The 23,019-nt window shown below is 42.0% G+C and overlaps 1 protein-coding gene across 1 annotated transcript in view; it reads left to right on the top strand.

Annotated features, from left to right (window-relative positions):
- The window catches only part of insra (insulin receptor a), a 66,512-nt gene extending 45,142 nt beyond the window's left edge, over positions 1–21,370 (top strand). The window contains exons 9-21 of the mRNA XM_083781411.1: positions 6,309–6,476; positions 8,429–8,627; positions 11,078–11,397; positions 12,148–12,287; positions 14,215–14,374; positions 15,014–15,116; positions 15,387–15,454; positions 15,904–16,133; positions 16,856–16,966; positions 17,349–17,508; positions 18,372–18,501; positions 19,112–19,246; positions 19,733–21,370. Coding sequence (XP_083637537.1) covers positions 6,309–6,476; positions 8,429–8,627; positions 11,078–11,397; positions 12,148–12,287; positions 14,215–14,374; positions 15,014–15,116; positions 15,387–15,454; positions 15,904–16,133; positions 16,856–16,966; positions 17,349–17,508; positions 18,372–18,501; positions 19,112–19,246; positions 19,733–20,090 — 2,282 coding nt within the window. The 3' untranslated portion in view covers positions 20,091–21,370. The remainder of the gene's footprint in view (positions 1–6,308; positions 6,477–8,428; positions 8,628–11,077; positions 11,398–12,147; positions 12,288–14,214; positions 14,375–15,013; positions 15,117–15,386; positions 15,455–15,903; positions 16,134–16,855; positions 16,967–17,348; positions 17,509–18,371; positions 18,502–19,111; positions 19,247–19,732) is intronic.
- Positions 21,371–23,019: the final 1,649 nt, after the last annotated feature.

Genomic DNA, 23,019 nt, shown 5'->3' with positions numbered 1-23,019 from the left:
ATCTTTTCAAATGGGGGTCTGCAGGGCTAATTAGTGTCAATTTGGGGGTCCTTGACATGAAAAAGTTTGGGAACCACTGGCCTAGTAGGCCTACAATCAACATTGTAAATGTCAGATTGGCTGCCACGGTGCCACCAGAAAGTCCTTGGCACAAGATCAAGGAAAGCGGAAGGCAGATGGCACGATTTGCCCCGGGGCACCACCAACCTACAGGGTGCTGCTTCGTGCAAGGTGCCTCAGTTATAAATCTCTTCCCTGACATCTAATTGCACTCATCACCACCACCACCCTGTGTTTGTGTGTGTGTGTGTCGCGTCGCATCGCATCGCATGCCTGTGTGTGTGTGTGTGGTTTTAGACCAATAAAAACCACATTGTCCTGTCTGACTGGCTTCCTTTTCTACAGTACATGCGTGCATTCTTCCTCCTCCCTCGCTCGCACAAAACGTGACGCGAGCGCAAGGCTGCGCTTCACCAGGGTTCACCATCCGTGTCATGCCGAGCCTGCGTGAGAGAAGCTGTCATTAGACATAAATTGGTACTGGTGAAACTTAGTCTGACAATGCGGTCAGACCAGTGCGCTGTGCCTGTCAGGTTAACATAATCTCGAAGTGTGTGTGTGTGTGTGGTGGCACACACACACACACACACACACACACATTCCTCCTCCGTACTTCTGCTGAACCCTTGCTAATTCATAAATCCCTGACGTAATATCACCCTATACAAGTTGGTGGCTGATTTGTTTTTTTTTTAAACACGGAAGAAGATGTGAAACTATGCGAACTCTGTTACCTTTAGTTTTACTGCCTGCGTCAAACATCTGATTCATGCGGTATGAATTAGCACCTGCTCTGCTATGTCCGTACTGTACCAGGCGTACTACATGCATGGTATGATGACACCGGGCAACAACGCTCGATTTTGTTTTGTGTCATTTCAAAAGAGTGGGCAGTCCACTTTTCTCTTTGCTGAAATAAACATCATGAGAGCTGAGAGGGAGACAATATAGGGGAGGTACAGGAGAGAGGGCTCTGTTGGGCATCTGGATTCCGTCCTGGCCTGCCAGCAGGGTCTCTGTGTGTGTGGTTCGTTTTAACTAGTACTTCTCCAACCGTCACCAATCGTTGATCGATCGGAATCGATCTGATTCCGATCATTTGATTTTGAGACATACCGATCTGATTTTGATGATCAAACTGAGCATCAAATACAGAAATAACACCGTGAACCATAAGGCACTTACTTGGTTAGTGCATTTGTGAAGTGTTTTTGCATCACACAATTTGGTGTCAAGTTGGCTGTCTGTGCATTGCCACAAAGCCTTCAAGAATGGATTGATTGATGAGGAAATGATGGAGAAATTGCTGCAGAGTGCCGACCCCTCCTCCTCCTTGACGGGCGTGTTTAGTTGAATGCAAGCATACACTGCAGCACTGCAGCAAATATAATTCTAATCAGTGTTTCTAGATTGGACAAAATGTGTACAAAATGATGAGCTATGTTAAGAGGGACGGCCAGGGGCATTCGTATTGGCTGATGGGCAAGTTAGTATAGTGCTGTATTTATCTATTTATATGTATTTATTGTCTTTTGTTTACTGATCTATGATGGCCTGATGTAAATGTCATTAGTATTGTGATGTAGTACACACATGTTTATGCTGTAACTATTTATTTATTTGGATCACAATGGAATTAAGTCCTTTAAGACTTTTTGTGCAATCCTGATAATTCTGTACTGCTCTTTTATGAATTGTATCATGAATATATCAATCAAATCAAATCAAACACTGATTACAGTAACACCATCTAGAAACACTGATTAGAAGTATATCTCCAGTGGATGATGCGTTGATTACCGCTTCTTCCCACTGGACTAAAACTCAAATTTGTAAAATTCTCAAAATACAAATTTGTTTCTTTTGTTTTCTTTTTTGAACAGTGTTGCGTTCATTTTATTAATCAATATATATAAATAATTGCCTCCAAGTTGCTAGCAAGAGTCCACACAGTCCCCGAGTGGGTAATATATCTTATCTTCTTCAATAGCTCCAATGTTGTGTCAGTGACACAAGTTGGGTTTGTGTGCCCTTTTCATCAATATGAACAGAGCAACACATCGCACACCCACACGCTGTGCTATCATGGGAATTTAACCACAAAGGAACAACAGCACAATTAGTCTGGACCACTTTCCCAAATATATGAACCCCGAAGGTAAATCGTGTTAATTTATGGCATACATGCTTTCTAGGGGTATTAAAGTCTGCTGAATCCAAATCTGCTGTATGCCAAGCTCAAAAATGGCCGCTAAACCCTCAAAATGGAGCATTTAAAGATGGCGGCCACCACTATACTGAAACATAATAAAACACATTATGTTTGACTAAACATGGTAGAAAATACTGAAATATCCTCTTTTATGTTTTTATATATGGGGAATACAATGAAATATTCTGATTTAAGATCAATTGTGAAGAAACCACTTTTATATAATTTATAGTGACAATTAGCCTCTTTAGTCCAGGCCCTTAGGGATATTTCGTGCTAATCAGTCTAAAAGCACCATATTTGGCCCAGATGTAGTCCAGGGTATGTTCTAATGATTTAGCTAGGGGGCCTGAGCCGGTGACCTTCACAGTCGCCATAGTGGCTAAATCCAATATGGCTGCCACCTGAAAATGGTTTTGGCTATATCTTCTGAACCAGATGAGCTACAAATGCAAACTTGGTGTCCATTTCAGGATGTTTGACGATAAGAAACATCTGGACACCTAATTTGCATATGTCCAAGATGGAGGCAATATGAAAATACCTTGTTGTACCTTAACTTTTGACACTATATTGGCAAACTTATTTTTTCTTTATCCTTCGAAACATTGGAAGGTTCTTATACTGTATGTTGTCGCCTGGACCCTCATTATTGGTGCAATGGCCTCACATGGCCTGGTTGCTCAGTATAGACTGCACTCACCTTTCAACCACAATAGTATGTGCAAATTGTGCATGCATAAAGTGAGTGGCAAAGTGAGTTTAACGTCGTTTAATGCAATCAGATTTCTGTTTGGAGGTATAGGCTGCCAAGGCCAGAAAGTGTTTTTTTCCACTCCGTAGGCGTTCCTGCATAACTTCTGTGTATGATGATGATGTCACGTGTACCCTCTATGACTATGCCATGGCTTTGATCCTGGGCACCTCCGACTCTGATAAGAAGGCACTCTGACCTACTTACTTGTACTACTTACTGTTATGGAGTCCCATATACTGAAATCATGAATATGACAACCATGCAGACACAATAGCAGTGGGATGGGACTAGCCACTGAAACCACATGGATGTGCTAGATGAATGGGGAATCGAGATAGCTGAAGACGCAGATAAAGGAGTCACTAGACATCAGAGTTGATCTGCACAGGCTCCAAGGTGAGGGCAACCTGTCAGATCCAGTGTTGCCTCCAAAACAGCCTATATTCACAGCCTTTTAGCACATGGAAGAGAGCCAAAGCCAATCCAGAGATGTGATGCTCATGTCTCAAATAAGTGGATTGCAAGAACTATAATTGATAGACAAATGCCTTTATGGCCATTGGCTTTAGCATGGGCCAGGTACAGAACTATTCTTGTGTCCTTTTCAGGATGGTTTCAAGGCTGTAGTGCAGAATGCAGATAAATCAAATCCAGGTTAGTTTGAGAGCACATTTTTCTTGTTACAAAGCAGCAGTTAACCCTACATGTCATCATCCATGAGCTCATCACTGATAAGCCCCCCAAAAATCGCTTCTCCAGTTACTTGAAGAAGAAAGTACCAGACATTAGGTGTACACGTTGTCATCAATCGTGTGCGTGCGTTCATGTGTGCGTGTGGCAAAATATCAATGATTGCTGGTTTGATCTAAACGTATTGTTTAAAATCTAAACAATGTTAAAATTGTACTTGTACTGTTTCATATGTTAGCTGTATCAAAACTACTTACTTACTACTTAGCCTACTTGTTTTGTTTCAAAATCTCTAAATTGCATAGGTTATTTGTTTTGAGTTTAACTCAATCTGGGCGAAAATGTACAATAGATTTTGGTGAATAGTGACCATATTGGTAATAAGCAAATTCAAGTGCTCTAGTGTATATCTAATCATCATAATACACCAGGTTTACCAAGAGTGTTATAGGAAGATTTGGGTATAACAAATCTTCCTATAACTGCCATCTTGGAAATATACAAATTATACTTCCACCCAATCATAAAGATAAGCATTTCAACATATATCTAATTGTCAAAAAAAATGAAATACACAAGTTTGCATATGTTGATCATCTGGTCATCTGGTTCAAACATTGATCATCTGGTTCAAACATTACATCCCTGTTTATATGTGGTGGCGATATTGGATTTGGCTGCTGTGGCGACCCGGAAGGTCGCTGACTTGAGTGCCCTAGCTAAATCATTAGATCATACCCTGGGCTGCATCTGGGGAAACCTTTGTGATTAGACTGATCCCTTAGGGCCTTGACAATTCATAGAGAAGCAGCAAGCCGTTTGTGGCTGATATTTTAGTTAGGCCATCAGTTTATACCACAGGCATGCAATATTATTTTTAAGCAGTTTCTGCACAAGTATTATGGAGTTGGTTACCTTTATACAATGACACATTATGTACATAATGATCAGGAACATATATAAATTATTGCATAAAGTTGTTTGGAATAATATTCGCCAATAAATGACAATTTTCCCAATTATGTATGAATTTTAAGCATTTTCATCAAACTTGATTTCAAATCAGAATATTGAATTGGATTCCCCATATATGAAAACATAAAAATGACACTTCAGTCTATATTTCTACCTTGTTTAGACAAAAATATAAGCATTTTATTATGTTTCAGCATAGTGGTGGCCGCCATCTTTAAATGGTCCATTTTGAGGGCTTAGCAGCCATTTTTGAGCTTGGCATACAGCAGATTTGGATTCAGCAGACCTTAATACCCCTAGAAAACATGTATGCCATAAATTAACACGATTTGCCTTCAGCACTTTAAATAAGCACATATTCTGAAATCCTGCCTTGACTAAATGGCCAAAAGAGCACAACATTTGAGGGAAGCCTCAAGTCTTCGCTTGGGGTCCGGGACTGGGTTAATTTAATCTCACCATAATTCAAATCACTTGAATTGCACACTAAAATGATTACAATGACAAAACGTATGCTCTCAACCAATATAACCACCATGAATCTGTTTCTTATGTACAATTATTACATTTAGACCAAGGGTTTCAACAGGTGGTCCGTGGACCACTGGTGGTCCGTGAAGGTATTGCATGTGGTCCCTGACCATGCATTTAGTAATGTAGGAAAGTGAAGATTTTGTATTCTCTTCCACGGAACAGTGCACTAACCTTTGTGCACTGTTCCGTGGAAGTGCGTCACCGTCAATGTTATCAGAATTACAGGGAAGTCTGAGGTTAAGAAATTCCACAGAAAAGGCAGTTAGAATCTCAAGAAGGGTAAGTGTAGCCTACCAGTTACCTGATTGAGTCATCATTATTAGGATAATAATAATAATAATCATGTCATCATGTGCTACAGTATATCTCGCACGTAGTATGACTATTATTACTACTATTCAAATAGTTCAAATAGCCGATCATAATGTGTGGATGTAGAACGGCTAGTTGAACTATTTTAAAATATTTTTCAAGATAGTAAAATATGGCAAAAAAGTTTAGGGATAAAGGTTAAGGCACGCCCAAGATATAGGGCCACACGTGTCAGTACTGCATATCAGTTAAGTTCGTGGACCATCGTTTGAGAATCAGTATGAGACATGGCATGCATTCCGTAGCAAGTGTTACAAAAGCACTCATCTTAGCCCATATCCCATTGCAACACAACAGTGGTCCCCAGGCTGATTCTTAGTCAAGGTGGTGGTCCCTGGTTCCCAATCAGTTGAAAACCCCTGATTTAGACTATGCTTTCAGGGTCTCTAGGACAGAGATATTTGAAATGACCTAATGAAATTCAGTTTGGGGGTCTGTGATGTGAACTTTTTCCAATACCCCTGAGCTAGACTTTGAATACTTCAATGATGTTCTTATTCATATTGATTACATTAGAGGTTCAATGTCTTGCTCAAGTACACTTTGAGACACACACACACACACACAGTACGTCGCGGTTGATGGACACGTTACCTGTAGCAGTGATCAAACTGTGTATATTGTTTGTGATACCACACTCTTTCCAGCGCAATAACCTCTAAGCTCTATTCATTAACGCTCATTGGTGTTCCTGTGGTGTCTCCGCAGAGCCCTCGGTGCCGCTGGACCCGATATCCTCCTCCAACTCCTCGTCTCAGATCATCCTGAAGTGGAAACCTCCCAACGATCCGAATGGCAACATCACTCACTACCTGGTGTTCTGCCAGCGCCAGCCCGAGGCCAGCGAGCTCTACAAGTTTGACTACTGTCAGAAGGGTGAGTCAGGTCATGCAGCCAGGCAGCGTCTGCCTGCTCCTCGCGTGCATGTCTGTAATCTACGTACTGTAGTATGTCTGTGTGTGGTGATACAGAGACTCACTCATCACAGCCAGCCTTCCATTAGCCAGACAGCTCTTCACATTCTTCATCCCCTCGAGGAAGCACTTCAACACCACGGTTACCCCCAGAGACACTGACCTGTGGATGACCCCTTCCTTAGATCTGGCCTCCCTGAAGAAGAGTGATGCACGTTTAACCACTCTCAACTTGGCATCTCTATTTTGGGCATTTTGTTATAGGTAAACTTTTCCGAAAAGTAGCGAAAATAGCAGGTCGTGCCGTGAGCTTGTAGATTGGCTATTTTCGCAATGTGACACCATCGTACGACAAAGTGTACAGTAGGGCTTACTGTAAGTGGTTAGGCTACAGGATTTATTTGGGTTTTTCAGATGAGATTAATTTAAAGTACTGAGTTTAGTTGCACATCAAAGCTCACCTGGGATCCCAGATCACTTAAACAACATGTGAACATGACTCGGGTGACTTTGATGTGCGGATGTGCGGGTGTCAAACCACTGACACGGTGTCACACCCTGACAGGTGGAACGCCAACAATGGGATCTGCTCGTTAAGTGGACTCAAGTTCATGAAAAGTTCAGACAAATGGAATGGTTACTGTCATAGCCTGACCCTCATGTGAACACCGCCAGTGTAGAACTCCTGTTTGTACAGTATGTGTGTGTGTGTGTGTGTCCCTCAACTCCAAGATGGTAGGCAGTGGGGAGGTTGTGTTACTGCTAGTCAATCTCATTGGGAGGGAGGTGGAGACTGACATGCCCCTCCGGATGTCTGTGCACATGTCTGTCTGGCTTTGCAGACAGCACCAAGGTCAATGCAATGGCTCCAGCCATATGTTTACACTTATGCTTGTAGATTCAGTTTACAACATAACAATTGGTCATGCCCATCCGGCTATCTGTGCGAATATGTCTCAGGCCTACGGTGTGTGTTCAGCTCAGTGGCCTTGTGGTTGTAGTGTCCGCCCTGAGACTGGGAGGTCAGGGTTCGATCCACGGCCGGGTCATACCAAAGACTCAGTGCCTCCCTGCTTGACACTCAGCATCAAGGGTTGGATTGGGGGTAAGTCCCTGCGACATACTAACGTCATGTCCAGGGGGTGTACTTGTACATCAAGCTGCCTCACGCTATAGAAACAGGAGATAGGCTCCTGCCCTATGGGCCTCATGGCTCGGCACGGCTACTACGGTTCCGAGTTCGACTGTACTGTATGTTTCTGTCTATCTAGGAACCCATTGGCTATTGTCTGATGAGGATTTACTGTCTGTGGGTAAGGGCCAATGGTTCTGGGCTTCCGTTGTAGCCAGTGGATATCCGGGCCACGCCTTCCACTACCACTACTAGAAGTTTACACCGGGATAAAAGTTCATCTGGCGATATCGATGGGTTTCGAGCTGGTTTTGACTGGAGATTGTATTTCAGGAATTGCATTCCGCCTCTTTTTCTCGCCACATAGACTGTTTACCTGGATGCTAAAGTCGTGTTACCAAAGCCTGTTCAATTGTAATTGGTCAGTACTACTCAACGACTACAATCTGAAACCAGAACACTTCTGAAACCAAACATATTGCACCTCGCCTGCATACTCTGAATTCACATCCAGGATATCCGTTTATAAAAATCTATATATGTCTTGACTGACTTATGGTGCGTGGATGTGTGCACATACGATATGATAAATTATTATGGAACAGTGGATCGAAAGATATTATTATCTTCATTGTAAAACATGTTACAGTTACTCAACTTGAATCTGTACAAGTATGATTGTTCTGAATAGACATGAGAAAATTGGACTATACCGGGCCATAAATATTACAATAAGTATTAATAATAAGTCCTGTTGCGTGTCAACCCTTCCTGGTCTGCAGGTATGAAGCTGCCGTCGCGCGTGCCCACCCAGGTGGACAGTGACGAGGAGCACAAGTGGAACCAGACAGAGGAGTATGGACACGGTGCTCGCTGCTGCTCCTGTCCCAAGACCGACAAGGAGCTGAAGAAGGAGAAAGAGGACTCGGAGTACCGCAAAACCTTTGAGAATTATCTTCACAACGAGGTCTTCGAGATAAAGTAAGTAAGACTTATGGAGCTCTCATTTGCAAGGAACTGGAAGCTTGTGTAGGCAGTGGTTTTAGGAGTTATAGGGCTGTATTTTGCGTGTCTTAAGTACCAGGTCTTATTCCCTAACTTGAGTAAACTAAAGACCTGGAGGCGTGATCAATGCCATTTGGCTATTCTGAGTGGCCAAAGAGCATTGATCACGCCTCCAGGTCTTTAGTTTACTCAAGTTAGGGAATAAGACCTGGTACTTAAGACACACAAAATACAGCCCTTAGAGTTTTATTAGGATCCCCATTAGCTGGTGCATAGCAGCAGCTAATCTTTCTGGGGTCCACACAGAACTTAAAAACATGACATTCGACATGAATGACATTACAGGACAATGATATATAAATATCATTGTATATCCGTATTGTATATCCGTATTGTATATCATTGTATATCCGCTATCATTGTATATCCGCATTGTATATCCGCTATTCCGCTTACGACTCTCATTGCACCAGGAATATTACATTCCTTCTTCATAATTGTCAAATCTTCAAGGAAATATCAATTGGTTCCCATAAGACTGTGCTTGATGGTGTATTTATGGTGTATTTATTTTTTACCTTCCTCTGCCTCACAGCTTATTCTTCCAAATAAAACAAAATTACAAATGAAAACAAACACGCTAAAACATCATCCATAAAGTTACGTTTTTAATTGTATGTCCAATCAACCTTATATCAACATTGTCAGTTGGTCAGTTATCTTTTGCAAGAGGCATGGATGGTGCCAGGTGCATGATAGATAGGATTCATTACCATGGAAACCAGACACACAAGCTGTTATTTGTTGGTCACATATTGGACATATAAACATATTTCCTTGTAATGAATGGTCATGCCCCTCTGGCTGTCTGTACACAAGAGTGAATACCATATATGGAAGTCAGAGCAAAAGCTTTGAACTGTTCTTTTTGCCTGCTTTGAACGTTTTTTAAAGTGTGCCAATCAATTTAAAGGTAGTGTAAGTGATTAAGTATTAACTAGCTCCATATTCTGATAGTACTCATTGATGTTTGTTCAGTAACCGTAACAGAGTCTCCCCGTCTCTCCAGCTCTTTATTAAGCAGAACATGCATTTATACCTATCAGGATACCTATTGTATCCAATAGGGAAAGAGAACTCACACAGGTTCTAGATTAAACAAGTGATTACACGAAGAATTGACCCGACGGAATTGGAACTTGAACAATATAAAAATGAAGCTGATTTTCTGTTTATGGAAGAGCTATAGCAATGAGCACTAGAGTATGAGAATAATTATAGCGCTTTAAGCTTTTAACAAAACATTTGACTTTGTGCTCTGGTCACATTCCCTTGTCAGTTAAGGCTCACATGCACCCTCTTGTGTTGAGTATTAGGATCCTCCACATAATACCATTCATGGGCATCGTGCAATAGCTTTGTCTCTGTCTGGTGCACAAGTTATACGTAATTTACAAACCAGTCAATAGATTATCACACCCTATGCACGTTCAGGTGGTAATTGTATCCACAAAACACGTTCGCAAGTCACTGTTTTGGCGTCTGGGTGGTTCATGGCACCACCACAGACACTAGGGGTTCAATCTGGCTTGGGTACACAATTAAATGTGTTCACAGATGGGAAGTATTAATGACACTGAGATATCTCCTATACAATTCTTAGGGGTTTTAGTAGATGAGAAACTCGGCTGGAAAGAACACATCGATCTAGTTTCCAACAAAGTTTCTAGATCGCTTGGTGTCAACCGTCAAGTCCACAAATACAACACTAGACGGGCTACTCATCTCCATCCCCCCCTTTATCGTACTAGTCATGGTCAGTTTTCTATTAGATACAGAGGTACTACACTTTGGGACAAATATTCTACTGGTTCTTCTCTGAACTTGAACAAACTGAAGGTGGTTCTGATTGACCAAATCACTTATCAAGAAGTCAGGCAGAGAGGGTGAAATCTACAGGTTGTACTGCAGGGAGCAGAACTGGGAGCAGAACTGACAGGAATAGCATGTTCCTCTGCATACGTTAGTTCTCCCAATGAAACTCCTCTCTGTCTGTGTTTCAGAGGAATTGCACAGAGTGTTTATTTTGCGACGAGCACGTGGAACACACGGGAGGGAGGAAGAGAGAGTGAGATGGGGGGAGAGAGAGAGAGAGAGAGAAAGAGACTCTGTACCCAGGGGAAATAAGATCTGCGTTGGGACCTACAGTATGGGTACCACAGGTTCCCGCTGACTTTGCAGGGTTCTACTCTCGGTGATGAGTGATAATATCTTGCAGTACGATCCGATGAATCCCTGGCGACTTTAAAAGTTGTACAGGGTGTACTGGCTGCTCTTAGTTTTGCATGTGTACATGTTTATTTCCGTGAGGTGACATTTTTGCCCAGAGCCAGCATGACACGACCGCTTCTCTCCCCACACCACAGACCCAACAGACAGCGGCGGTCAGCCATGGGCATCGCCAATCGCACCCTTCCGTTCCTCACCACCGCCCCGAGCACGCCAGAAGGCAGAACGCGCAGGCCCGGGGGAGACAAGGGGGAGGAGGACGTGGAGGAGGGCGAGGAGAGCTTTGAGAGCACCAAGTCGGTGGTGACGGTGGCGGCCAACGCCAAGGAGTCCACCGTCATCTCCAACCTGCGGCACTTCACCAGCTACCAGATAGAGGTCCACGCCTGCAACCACCCCACCGACCCCTTACGCTGCAGCATGGCCGCCTATGTCAGCGCCCGTACCATGCCCGAGGGTAAAGACACCTAACATTCAAGATGTGGGATTTGCTAGAATCACCTTTATTTGCCATGTGCACAGTATGTACAAGGAAATACAGAATAAACAACACATCCAGTTAGTGCAAATATAACTAGGTTCATGCATTAGCACAAGCATTATCATTTAAAATGAACAATTTAGGCATTTAGCTTATCCACAGAGAAAGCAGTCAAGTAAACACTGTGCCAAGAAATTTATCATATACCGTATTACAAATGGCAGGTAAACATCAAACCTAGCATCTTGGGATGTCTAGGGTCCTCTTATAATCTCTATAAGGGATTTTTCAGGTAATGCACTCGGGATAAAGACAGGACAGAATGTCTTTGTAAGTTGACTTATCTAATATTTTATGTGCACATCTAACCCTAGCTTACCCTCAGAGAATGACAGTGCATGTCCTTGAGCAAATGTTTGTTGAACTGAATCTGGATAATAAATAACCATCCATACCATAAATGTCATCGGTTTCAATCCAGGTCCTGACAGCTGATCTCCGTTCTATGTTTTATGTCCCTGCCTTATATTCCTATGGCACCACTATACTCTGATCTAATAAAACAAAAAGATGAAATCAGATACCTTCCTTGAAAAGAGCACCACAGGAATTGATATCCACATGGGTAGAGAGAAATGCTGAAAGGTTATCGTATCATCGGTGTGCAGCTATTGTTTGCCAATACGTCTTGCACCCTAGAGAGCCATTACTTTTGTCTTCCTTCAGACAAAGCTGATGACATTGTGGGGTCCATCGTCTACGAGGTGTCAGAGTACACGGTGCACATCAAATGGCAGGAGCCCAAAAGTCCCAATGGCATGATCATCCTGTATGAGGTCCAGTACAGGAGATTGGGGGATACTGAGGTGAGGGGACACACACACACACACACACACACACACACACACACACATACTCACAAACACAAGTTTCTATTACTAGTTGCAAGTAGGGTTGGGCAGATAAAAAACATTTAATTATCGATTATTGCAACTAAATATGAATTAAAGGACCACTTCACCACTTTTCAACCTATCTTCATATAATGGGTCCTCACTAATAATCATGAAAAACTTGCGCAGTTTTTTTCTACTCGGTCTGTGTCTCATAGGAGGGCTGTGGGCAGTTCAGAAACCGTCTTCCAGTGACATCATCGATGGGGAATACAAGCTAATAAAAACTGCAGGCTTTCTAGTCCTGAAAAGTTGCAATGCGAAAATGGAAGCCATCGTTCTCACGATAATGAAAATCTAAACATTTTTGTAAAAGAATCTTGTTTAAAAAATAATCTGCCTAATGATGATGTCACTGGAAGACGGTTTCTAAACTGCCCACAGCCCTCCTATGAGACACAGACTAAGCAGAAAAAAAACGTGCCATTTTATCATGACTATTAGTGAGGACCTATTATATGAAGAAAGGTTGAAATGTGGTGAAGTGGTCCTTTAATCATTTTTGCTATTACAAAATAAGTTTAAATACAAGGGTGGTATCTCTACTGTTTGCTTTCCATGTTTAGTTCCTGTGAGGCAAATATGTGAAGGGCACATACATGGTACAAAGAAAAGAGAGAAATGTCAAAATATATTAACATGCACACACATTTACGCCCCCAGAGAGAGAGAACGCACACACACACACACACACACACACACACACACACACACTTTTATTTGCATGCCTCTATCAATTTAACCAAACAAAAACAAAAGAAAAACACAAACCTAGTCATTTGAGAGTTGAGAATATAATTGCACTCATCCAGACCATGAAACCAAACCACCCACACTGGTACATGATGCAGCTGTTTGTTCCCACAGACACTTTTGCCAGGAACAAGATGTTGTTTTGAAACTGGACCATTTGGTTGATAATGGCCTTAATGGAACGGTGGTTCTAGCACTGCTGCCTCCGTGCAGTCTTTCAGTTACCATGGCGAACGTTGCGCACTGTCTGACTTGTTCTTGACGACTGTTATTTCCCCTAGAAAAACAAAACTAAAAGAAAAACAACTCTGATTGTCCTTCTGTTAAAGCACATTATGTATATATATATATATATATATGTGTGTGTGTATGTGTAATATGATGCTCTCTCCCTATATACAGTATATATATATATTTGTGTGTATGTATACATACAGTAAATACAGTAATCCTTCACAAGAGTAGTAGCATTATGTCGTTGCTTTTTCTGCTCAGTATGTACTTTTATATTTGCTTCGTCCAGTTTTCTTTTCTTTCACTATATCATCCGTTTTTATTTATTTTGGGGTTTTCTTGATATATTTCTTTGTTTGTTGTTTTTAATGTACTAATACATTTTAACCCATTCTGACCGGGCACCCATTTTGGTGTCGGCATCATGTCATGCTTTAGCTATTTAAAAATAGCAGATCTACAAGCTCATATCGCGCCACCAAGTGGCGCGATACGAGCTTGTAGGTCTGCTATTTTTTTTTAAATCGAAGAACGACTGACATTTTTAGAATCTGATCTCAGGTCAGAATGGGCTAATCAGACCAGTGTGTGTCCAGTGGAAAACCTCGTATGAATCTGATCTCAGGTCAGAATGGGTTAAATGTATGTCATGTAAACTGTGAGGATCTCGCATAAGCCCCTCTAGGGTTTCTTACCTCACCGGCACAACAACTAAAGCCTTCTTTCCTTTGGACATAACTAGTATATTATGTATGTTGTGCAAATCAAATAAATCAAATCAAATACAGTACATATAATATGATGCATTCTATATATATAGTATGCTTATCATATGGGTTTTGTTTGTTTCCAGGATCTAAACTATTGCGTGTCGAGGAACATGTACAAAACGGCCAATGGCTGCTTGCTGAGAGTGGTGCACCCTGGGAACTACACCGTGAAGCTCCGCGCCACGTCGCTGGCAGGCAACGGCTCCTGGACCGAGCCCACCCACTTCTACGTCCAGGACCTGAGTAAGTACATGAGGTCAAACCTCACACAGTGGAAATCCCCTTACAATCATTTCATGTGCAGGCTTCCATGATGGACTGCAGGATATCATATGGAAAATGTGTTTTTATCTGTAACGGGGTCTGCAAATGTTTGTGATAAAAGGCAACGGCAATTGGACGAATCGAAGTGTGGTACAAATACTGCTATATAGTATCGATCTATACTGTTTTATCTATCAATTGTATTATTAGACTAGCTGTTATTTCACAGGTTGTGATGTTCTTGTGAAGAATGTTCAACATACAATGCAAGCTTGTACATCACCTTTTTTAGTGGAAAATCCTTTCCTGCCCAAAATAGGGGACACTGGATTTAACCCATTCTGACCTGAGATCAGATTCTAAAAATGTCTATTACATCCTGACAGTTTCATTATTAACCCATTCTGACCTGAGATCAGATTCTAAAAGTGTCTTTGATTTTTCAAAAATAGCAGACCTACAAGCTCGTATCGCGCCACTCGGTGGCGCGATATGAGCTTGTAGATCTGCTATTTTTCAATAGCTAAAGCATAACATGATGCCAACACCAAAATGGGTGCCCGGTCAGAATGGGTTGCTGTGGGTTTCATTGGGGGATTTGTTTTTGTGTTGTGATAGGGGTGGACCCCACCAATGTGATGAAGATCGTCATTGGCCCCGTCATCTGCTTTGTCCTCCTGCTGTTTGTGGCGGGAGCAGGATTCATTATGTTTAAGAAGAAGTACGTTCCCCATCTTTATTCACTTCATTGGCCTTAGTGTCATTTAGGTTCTAGCTGTACTGATAATTCACCATTTAACACATATTCCAGTACTTCCCAAAAAGTGTTTGTGAACAGTGAACAATGGGGGGGTCTTCAGTACATAAAGCAATTTTTCATGTAGTTTTCTGCTGAATCACTGTGTTTTCCACATCGTATTTTATGCATTTGCCATCGTTCAGTAGTAGCATTGCATTTGATTGTTTTTAATCTCCTTTTTTACTCTCTTAGGCAAACTCAAGTGCCCAGTGGGCCCATCTATGCTTCTTCAAACCCAGAATATCTTAGTGCTAATGATGGTAAGTAAAGAGATTAAACTTTTACCCTTGATAGGGAAGCTCTCGATGGGTTAATCACTGCTTGAAATGTTTACCTCTATGTGGAAGAGGACAGCGAGGAACACTGCCACTAAACTTTAGTCAGTGCACATGCATATAATTGCTGTCGGGTAGAAACCACATATCTCCATATTTCATCATACTACATACTACAATGTCATGCAAAAGTAGCGGATATGAACATGTAGATGTGCTATTTTCATTATTTAAAATCGTAAGTGAAAATGAAAGGGGGTTTATTCGGTCTGTGGGTTTTATAAATATTGAACCAGTGAAAAGTATTAACAAGAACTTGTGACCAAATACTACGGTTGGATCCATTGGGACACCAGTTATTTTTTCCCCCCATTTCTTGAAAAGTAACCATTTTGGTTTCCAACGAAAATAATACAGCAGCAATGTCTCCGCAGTGTATGAGCCAGATGAGTGGGAGGTGCCCAGGGAGAAGGTCAACATCCTCCGAGAGCTGGGCCAGGGCTCCTTCGGCATGGTGTACGAGGGCATCGCAAAGGACATAGTGAAGGGCGAGCCAGATTTACGCGTGGCGGTCAAGACGGTCAACGAATCGGCCAGCCTGAGAGAGAGGATCGAGTTCCTCAACGAGGCCTCGGTCATGAAGGCCTTCTCCTGTCACCATGTGGTAAGGAGAGACCACATCATCTGAACAGAGATGTGCTCTATACACAAACACACTCCGACACATGCGGGAACATCTAAAATATGCCTTCTGTATATGCCAGCTATGTTTATTCTGGTACGCGGTACTTGCGTTATGCATGTTACAAGTATATTGTTATTACTTGGTGCCATTTCACAGTCACCATTGCCAACGACATAATTGGCTATATTTGATTCGGGATCTAAAAATACATGGTTTGGATGCTGGGGATGAGTGTGCTACTGCCTTTTTTCCATCTATTTATACCTCAAACTTTGCTCTTGGACTGGTTCTTCAAGTTTTGTTTCTCCATTCCTTGCGCTCAGACTGATTGTTCTACCACATCACCTATTACAAGGTCCAACCCCACAGTGCTACTGTAGAACCCAGTGCTTCTCAGAGTGGGGTCCTTGGGGGAACCCTGAGGGACCGGTCTGTATCTCTGAGAGTATACAAATGGAACCACAGGTCCATTTGGTTCCATTTGTACACTCTCAAAGGTGTGGTGGTCCTTGAAATTAGAAACACACTCAAACACACACTGATGAAGGCTGGATAGACGAAATGTTTGTCTTTTTTTTTTTCATGTAGAAAATAAAAGAGTTAAAACTCACTCTTACCCAGTGCCTTTTGTTTATGATGATGGTCCTTGAAATTAAAAAGTTTATAACCCAACAAACTGTGCCTCCTCCCCCGACCCTCAGGTCCGTCTTCTGGGCGTGGTGTCTAAGGGTCAGCCAACCCTGGTGGTCATGGAGCTGATGACACACGGTGACCTCAAGAGCTTCCTGCGCATGCTGCGGCCCGACTCTGAGGTAGCGCGCCGTCACCTCACACTCCATGATGATGGTTGATTACAACTTATTATCCCCTTACTTTACTTGGTGGGATGGAATGATTACATTAAGAACACTCCTTCACAACAATGTAGGTATGCCGCACTAAAGTACAGGCATCATAACGTCGACATACAATATTCCATAATGCAGTCAATTCCCAACCTTGTGCTCCACTAGTGGGCCGTGAGGATGTTGTAAGTGAGCCCCCGAATAATTGGCAAAACACTTAAGATTTTAAATGAAAACAATAACATTAATATGAAAATAATAACGTAAAGAAATTGCCACTGTGTTATTTTGTATCTTTGGCTGCATTGCTGCCATGTTAATGTTTTTACGACGCGCCTCGTTACTATAGAACAACCCGGGCCGCCCACCGCCGACTCTCAAGGAGATGATTCAGATGGCGGCGGAGATCGCAGACGGCATGGCCTACCTCAACGCCAAGAAGTTTGTCCACAGGGACCTGGCGGCCAGGAACTGCATGGTGGCTCACGACCTCACCTGCAAGATAGGAGGTACGGTCAAGATGGAGTCGCAAAAGAGTTGTGGATCTGTTCTGTTCTGTTCAGTTCTCAAAGCCCGGTGTATACTCTACTTACGGCAGAGTAAATGAGGCATAAAGTCTCAGGAAGTTGGACGTGTGAAACATTTACATCAATGAACGTTTTACGGAATAGATTATCTACATGTTAAAGGAGAATTCCATACTAAAAGGCTTTCTTACCTTTCTTTGTAGTTGTTACGTCCCCACCAAAGAGGTCCAGGTGTTATTTTGTGCAAAAGCTCCTTATTGGCTATTTCCCCCTACCATAAGCCCTCAATGAATTGCATTGAATTGAATGGGAATTGAATGGGGCTATGGGGTGTTGTGCTAATTCGCTTATTTCCATCGCTCAAAATTATAATTTCTTTGTATATATCCTCTCTTCATAATGTAGATAATATCCCAAGCGGCACACTTTACTACTTCTTTCGATGGAAATAAGCGAACTAGCATAACACCCCATAGCCCCATTCAATTCCCATTCAATGCAATGCAATTCATTGAGGGCTTATGGTAGGGGAAATAGCCAATAAGGAGTTTTTGCACAAAAAAAACACCTGGACCTCTTTGATGGGGACGTAATGACTACAAAGAAAGGTAAGAAAGATAAGAAAGCATTCTAGCATGGAATTCTCCTTTAAATTTGATTAATATTAGTTTATATGAAATTACAGCTAGAAATGTGCAATATAGTAACTAGAAATGAATAACCATATCACTGAAATGAAGAGTACAATATTTACATGCACAATACAGAGGAGACAAGGCGACTACAGTCAGGATGGAACGGTGAACTAGCCACATTGTAACATGCATTTCCGTCCCTACACGCAGACTTTGGTATGACCAGAGACATCTATGAGACGGATTACTATCGTAAAGGAGGGAAGGGACTGCTGCCTGTCAGGTGGATGGCACCAGAGTCCCTGAAGGATGGAGTCTTCACTGCACACTCAGACTGCTGGTCAGTTGTGTGTGTGTGTGTGTGTGTGTGTGTGTGTGTGTGTGTGTGTGTGTGTGTGTGTGTCTCGTGTGATCTACTTTCTGTCAGTCAAACATCCAGTTTCAGTCATTTATTTTTTTCCATTCCATTTATAATAAAGGCTAGTTCATCTTGTGAACAATAAAAGCCCATGTTTTCAGGGTAACGGGTATATAGAAAGGATGTACACCACATCGTACCATATACTGTAAATATGTACAGTCAATCTACAGTGAATATAGAGAGGAATATGCAATGTATCAATGATAAAACAGCTGCAAAATTGTTCGTTCGTACTAGTTGAACATTTGGCTGCGGCTTTTGGGAGTTTTCTAAACGAGCAACTTCTAGCACAAATTTCATTGATTTATTGTCCACTCCTATCCTGCCAGTCTCAGATCCCTCCTCCTTCACTGTTGTTTACCAGCAATGCTGTCTCAATGTGTCCTGAAAGCCTTAAGTTGTGAGCCCTCTAATTGCTGTGTGTGTGTGTGTGTGTGTGTGTGTGTGTGTGTGTGTGTGTGTGTGTGTGTGTGTGTGTGTGTGTGTGTGTGTGTGTGTGTGTGTGTGTGCGCGCACGTGCACACGCTAGGTCATTTGGGGTGGTGCTGTGGGAGATCAGTACGCTGGCAGAGCAGCCCTACCAGGGTCTGTCCAATGAGCAAGTCCTCAAGTTTGTTATGGACGGAGGTTTCCTGGACCGGCCCGACAACTGCGCAGACAGACTGTGAGTACAGACTAGTGTGACTGTTGGCTAATATCACTACTGTTCTGCTACTGCAATAATCACTACTACTACTATTATTACTAATACAGACTAGAGCACTCGATTACTGCTGACACAAACTAGCGCTAGGCAATATGACTTCAAATATATATATATCATGATTATTTTAACTAGGTTTGCATTTGTATAGTAGTATATAAGTATAAGAAGTGGTTAATCGATTTGTTCATGTTGATTAATTGAAGAATTTTTCAGAAGATAATTGATAGCTGTAGCGGGCCTTTCTATATTTTGGGACACAAACGATCTACAAGCTCATAAGGTCTTGCGATGCATGCAGCCTGTTGTGTTTGTACATCAGCAATGTGTGGTGTGGGACAACATCGTGCGACTAAGTATAAATCAAGCTTAAAACAATCCAGCATCAGAAAATGTCTGCATGATAAACTACAACACCCCCCTCCCTCCCTCCACTACCCTCCGCAGACACAGCCTGATGCAGATGTGCTGGCAGTACAACCCCAAGACGCGTCCCATGTTCAAGGAGATCATCGAGATGCTCCGCGAGGACCTGCACCCGTCCTTCCAGGACATGTCCTTCTTCTACAGCGAGGAGAACAAGCCCCCCGAGACTGAGGACTTTGACCTGGACATGGAGAACATGGAGAGCATCCCGCTGGACCCCTCGTCTTACTCGCAGCGGGAGCAGTGCTCCGACCGGGACGAGGGCTCCTCCGTGGGCCTGCGGGGCAGCTACGAGGAGCATCACATCCCCTACACACACATGAATGGGGGAAAGACTAACGGACGAATACTGGCCCTACCGCGGCCCAGTCCATCATAACATACTACTCGCACACACACACACACACACACACACACACACATGCACGCACACACGCCCACACACCTCCTCATCTCCAACACCAACACACAGATGCTAGATATAAATATATATGTGTATGTTTTGTTTTTTTTGTTTTGTTTTCCGTAATTTTATATAGATCTCACTCATCACACTCTTCAGAGGACCCTCGAAGCATATCTCAGGACATTATTTTTTTTCTTCTCAGATGCCACACACTAAACCAACACACTACTACTGTATTGTCCAACCATGGACACCAGGGTTTGTTTTTTTTTGTATTTAAAGATGAACGGTCTGCTTCTCTCTTGTCCACGATTGTAGTATTTTTTTATATATTGCCAAGTTTGTGCTAGACTGGGCGGATGATGGAATCAACTGTGAAACAAACTCTTTTTGACAAACAAGAAGGCTGCTAAAACTCATGGTCGCTTTTCTGACTCTTTAGACTTGTCCAGCCCCCCCCCCCCCGACCCTTACTTTAACAAAATGACGTTACCCCATCCTGGGGTTTGAAAAAGGAAAAAAAGTGCCCTTCTATTTTGTCTGTGGCCTACATCAGCTGTCATGGGATTTGTGTCTGAAACTTTGTACTCACGATGTCAACAAAACACAAGAAGACTTTTATCAAGCAACAAAGCTTGTGAACTTGTTGGATGGTCTGAGATGGTCCATCGCTGAACAAACTGTTTATTCACTGGAGCAGGTTGGAAGTAACCTGCCTCCTCACACTCTGCAGTATTCCAAAACAGCACACGGATTAAAACACATTTATGTTGGGTTATGTATGTCCTCCCCTTTGTTCTGTCGTCGTGTCCCCCCTCCTCCCGTTTCATATTTACAGCTGAAGGATATTTAAACTGTTTTCAAAAGCATTTTTGACAAAACGAGTTCCTCAGATTGACCAATAGCTGCTTCTTTGGTACTGTATATTTTAGTGGGTATAGAAGATTATAAATATATATAAATATATTATTGATGTTTTTTGTACATAGTTGACATGTCATTTATGAGGTATTTCAGGTCATAGAAAAGGTTTTTACATGTTTAGTCTCTTATGTTTAATTTTTTTTCTAATCCAGAAAATCATACTAATTATCATTTTTGGACTCTCGATCAACCAACTGCACTTGGTCCTTTTTTTTGCTATTGGATGCACAGGTGAAAAGTGTTGGCGTCTTTAGCTTCAGATGTCTGCCCCTAATATCAAGATCAAATCAAATTGAGCTGTAAATAAAGCAGCAAGGTGCATTCATGAAGTGGCAGGATTCTTATTTCTTATCACCTCATTTTACAGTATATGTCCTCTTTCTGCAGCACTATCAGGTTGACATGATGGTAGGTTCAGTTACTGGATCTACATTTCAATTTGTGGATATGTTCTATCTGTGGCATGAAGGTGCCACCTGTTGGCCATCATTGGCAGTGTGTGAGGTGTGTGGTTGGTTGGTTGGTTGGTTGGTTGTAACCTGGTTGTGTGGGTGTTTAGGTGCTACAGGGGTCAAGTTCCTTCCCACCAACACAGAAACTAGCTGTTTAAATGCTCCGTGGTGTCTCCGTCTTGGCTGGGCATTTCAGCAAAAAGAATTGGGGAACTAGAAGAATGACTAAATTGGTAGTCATTATTAAATATAATTGGAAATGATTTGTGTAGTAAGGATGACTCAGTCCAGACACAGTTCTGTATACAAGACGAATACAAGAACCCTCGCGCCAAAACACACTCGCCCCAGTCAAATCCGTCGACCTCGGAACGGTCGGACCCACAAATCTAGCACAATTTCTGTCTACTCACTGCGTCTCATTGGTGGTTAATGAACAGTTCTGAAACCTGCCTACCAGTGCATTCATTCATTGTTGCATTCAGCAATGGGGATTCCAATGTAATAGAAACTATACAGTAGCCTTTTCCTGTTTATTGTCACATCACAGTAAAAAAGTAAAAAAGTGTGGAAATTAATTTCTGTGCATATAGTTCCCATCGTGTTATATTTTCCAAGAAAAAAAAGAGAGGAAAGAAGGGGGGGGGGAGGTGTAAGGAGCGCTTTTTCCACAAAAAAGTATGCATTTATTTATTTATTTTAAATTGTCAAAGCTGCTTGATGGATGGTGTCACTGGTAGTGATGTTTCTGAACTGTCTACCACCCACTTCAGAGTGACAAACGGTACCATCTTATGATGAGCATGAAGACGGTTCCTCCAGCAGGAAAGGACCAAAACTTCCCTTTCGTTTTTTTTTTCCTGGGCCATGGTGGCCCGTATATATCTGAATGATCTGAGATATCAAGCAGTGATGTCTAGAAAACAAGTGAAAGTTCAAAACGAATCAAATCTCAAAATGTTTTTCTAGTTGTCATAACATGCCAAATGTGTTCCAAGTGCTAAATCTGTTTTTCGTTAATGTAGGCTAAGTACTATCAATTCTACTATTTTTCTATGTATGATCTTTGCATTACTGATACAGAATAAATAGTTTGGGTTTTTTATTGCCAAATATCATGACATTAAACTAATAAGTGGTGTGTTATTTGAGCAGCAGGTGATATATGGTGAAAACATCCAGATTCCTCTTTGGACTACACAGCTGTGAACCTTGTATAATCTATTACTAATCAGAATACACATCTGGAACCAATACTGTACAATACACCTACATCAAGCACCTCCCCAAAGTATGGATTTAAAGAAAAACCCTACATTAAACATTTCAAACACATTTGAGCAAAGAGTCATCGACAGCCTCAATTGATGAGTCAGGTGATACTAGATAGTATTGTGCTGGAAATTATTTTTCCACACACTTTGGAGTCCAGTGAATGCAGTCGGTTCAACCTTTATATTTATGATAGGCCTAATAGTGCAGAAAGAGTGACGGCTTGGTAACAGTAATTCTCCCCTATACATCTG

This window comes from Protomyctophum parallelum (assembly GCF_964188405.1).
Source record: "Protomyctophum parallelum genome assembly, chromosome: 14".
NCBI lineage: Eukaryota > Metazoa > Chordata > Actinopteri > Myctophiformes > Myctophidae > Protomyctophum > Protomyctophum parallelum.
Note: the sequence above shows the minus strand (reverse complement) of the source record. Positions and strands in the feature narration are given on the sequence as shown.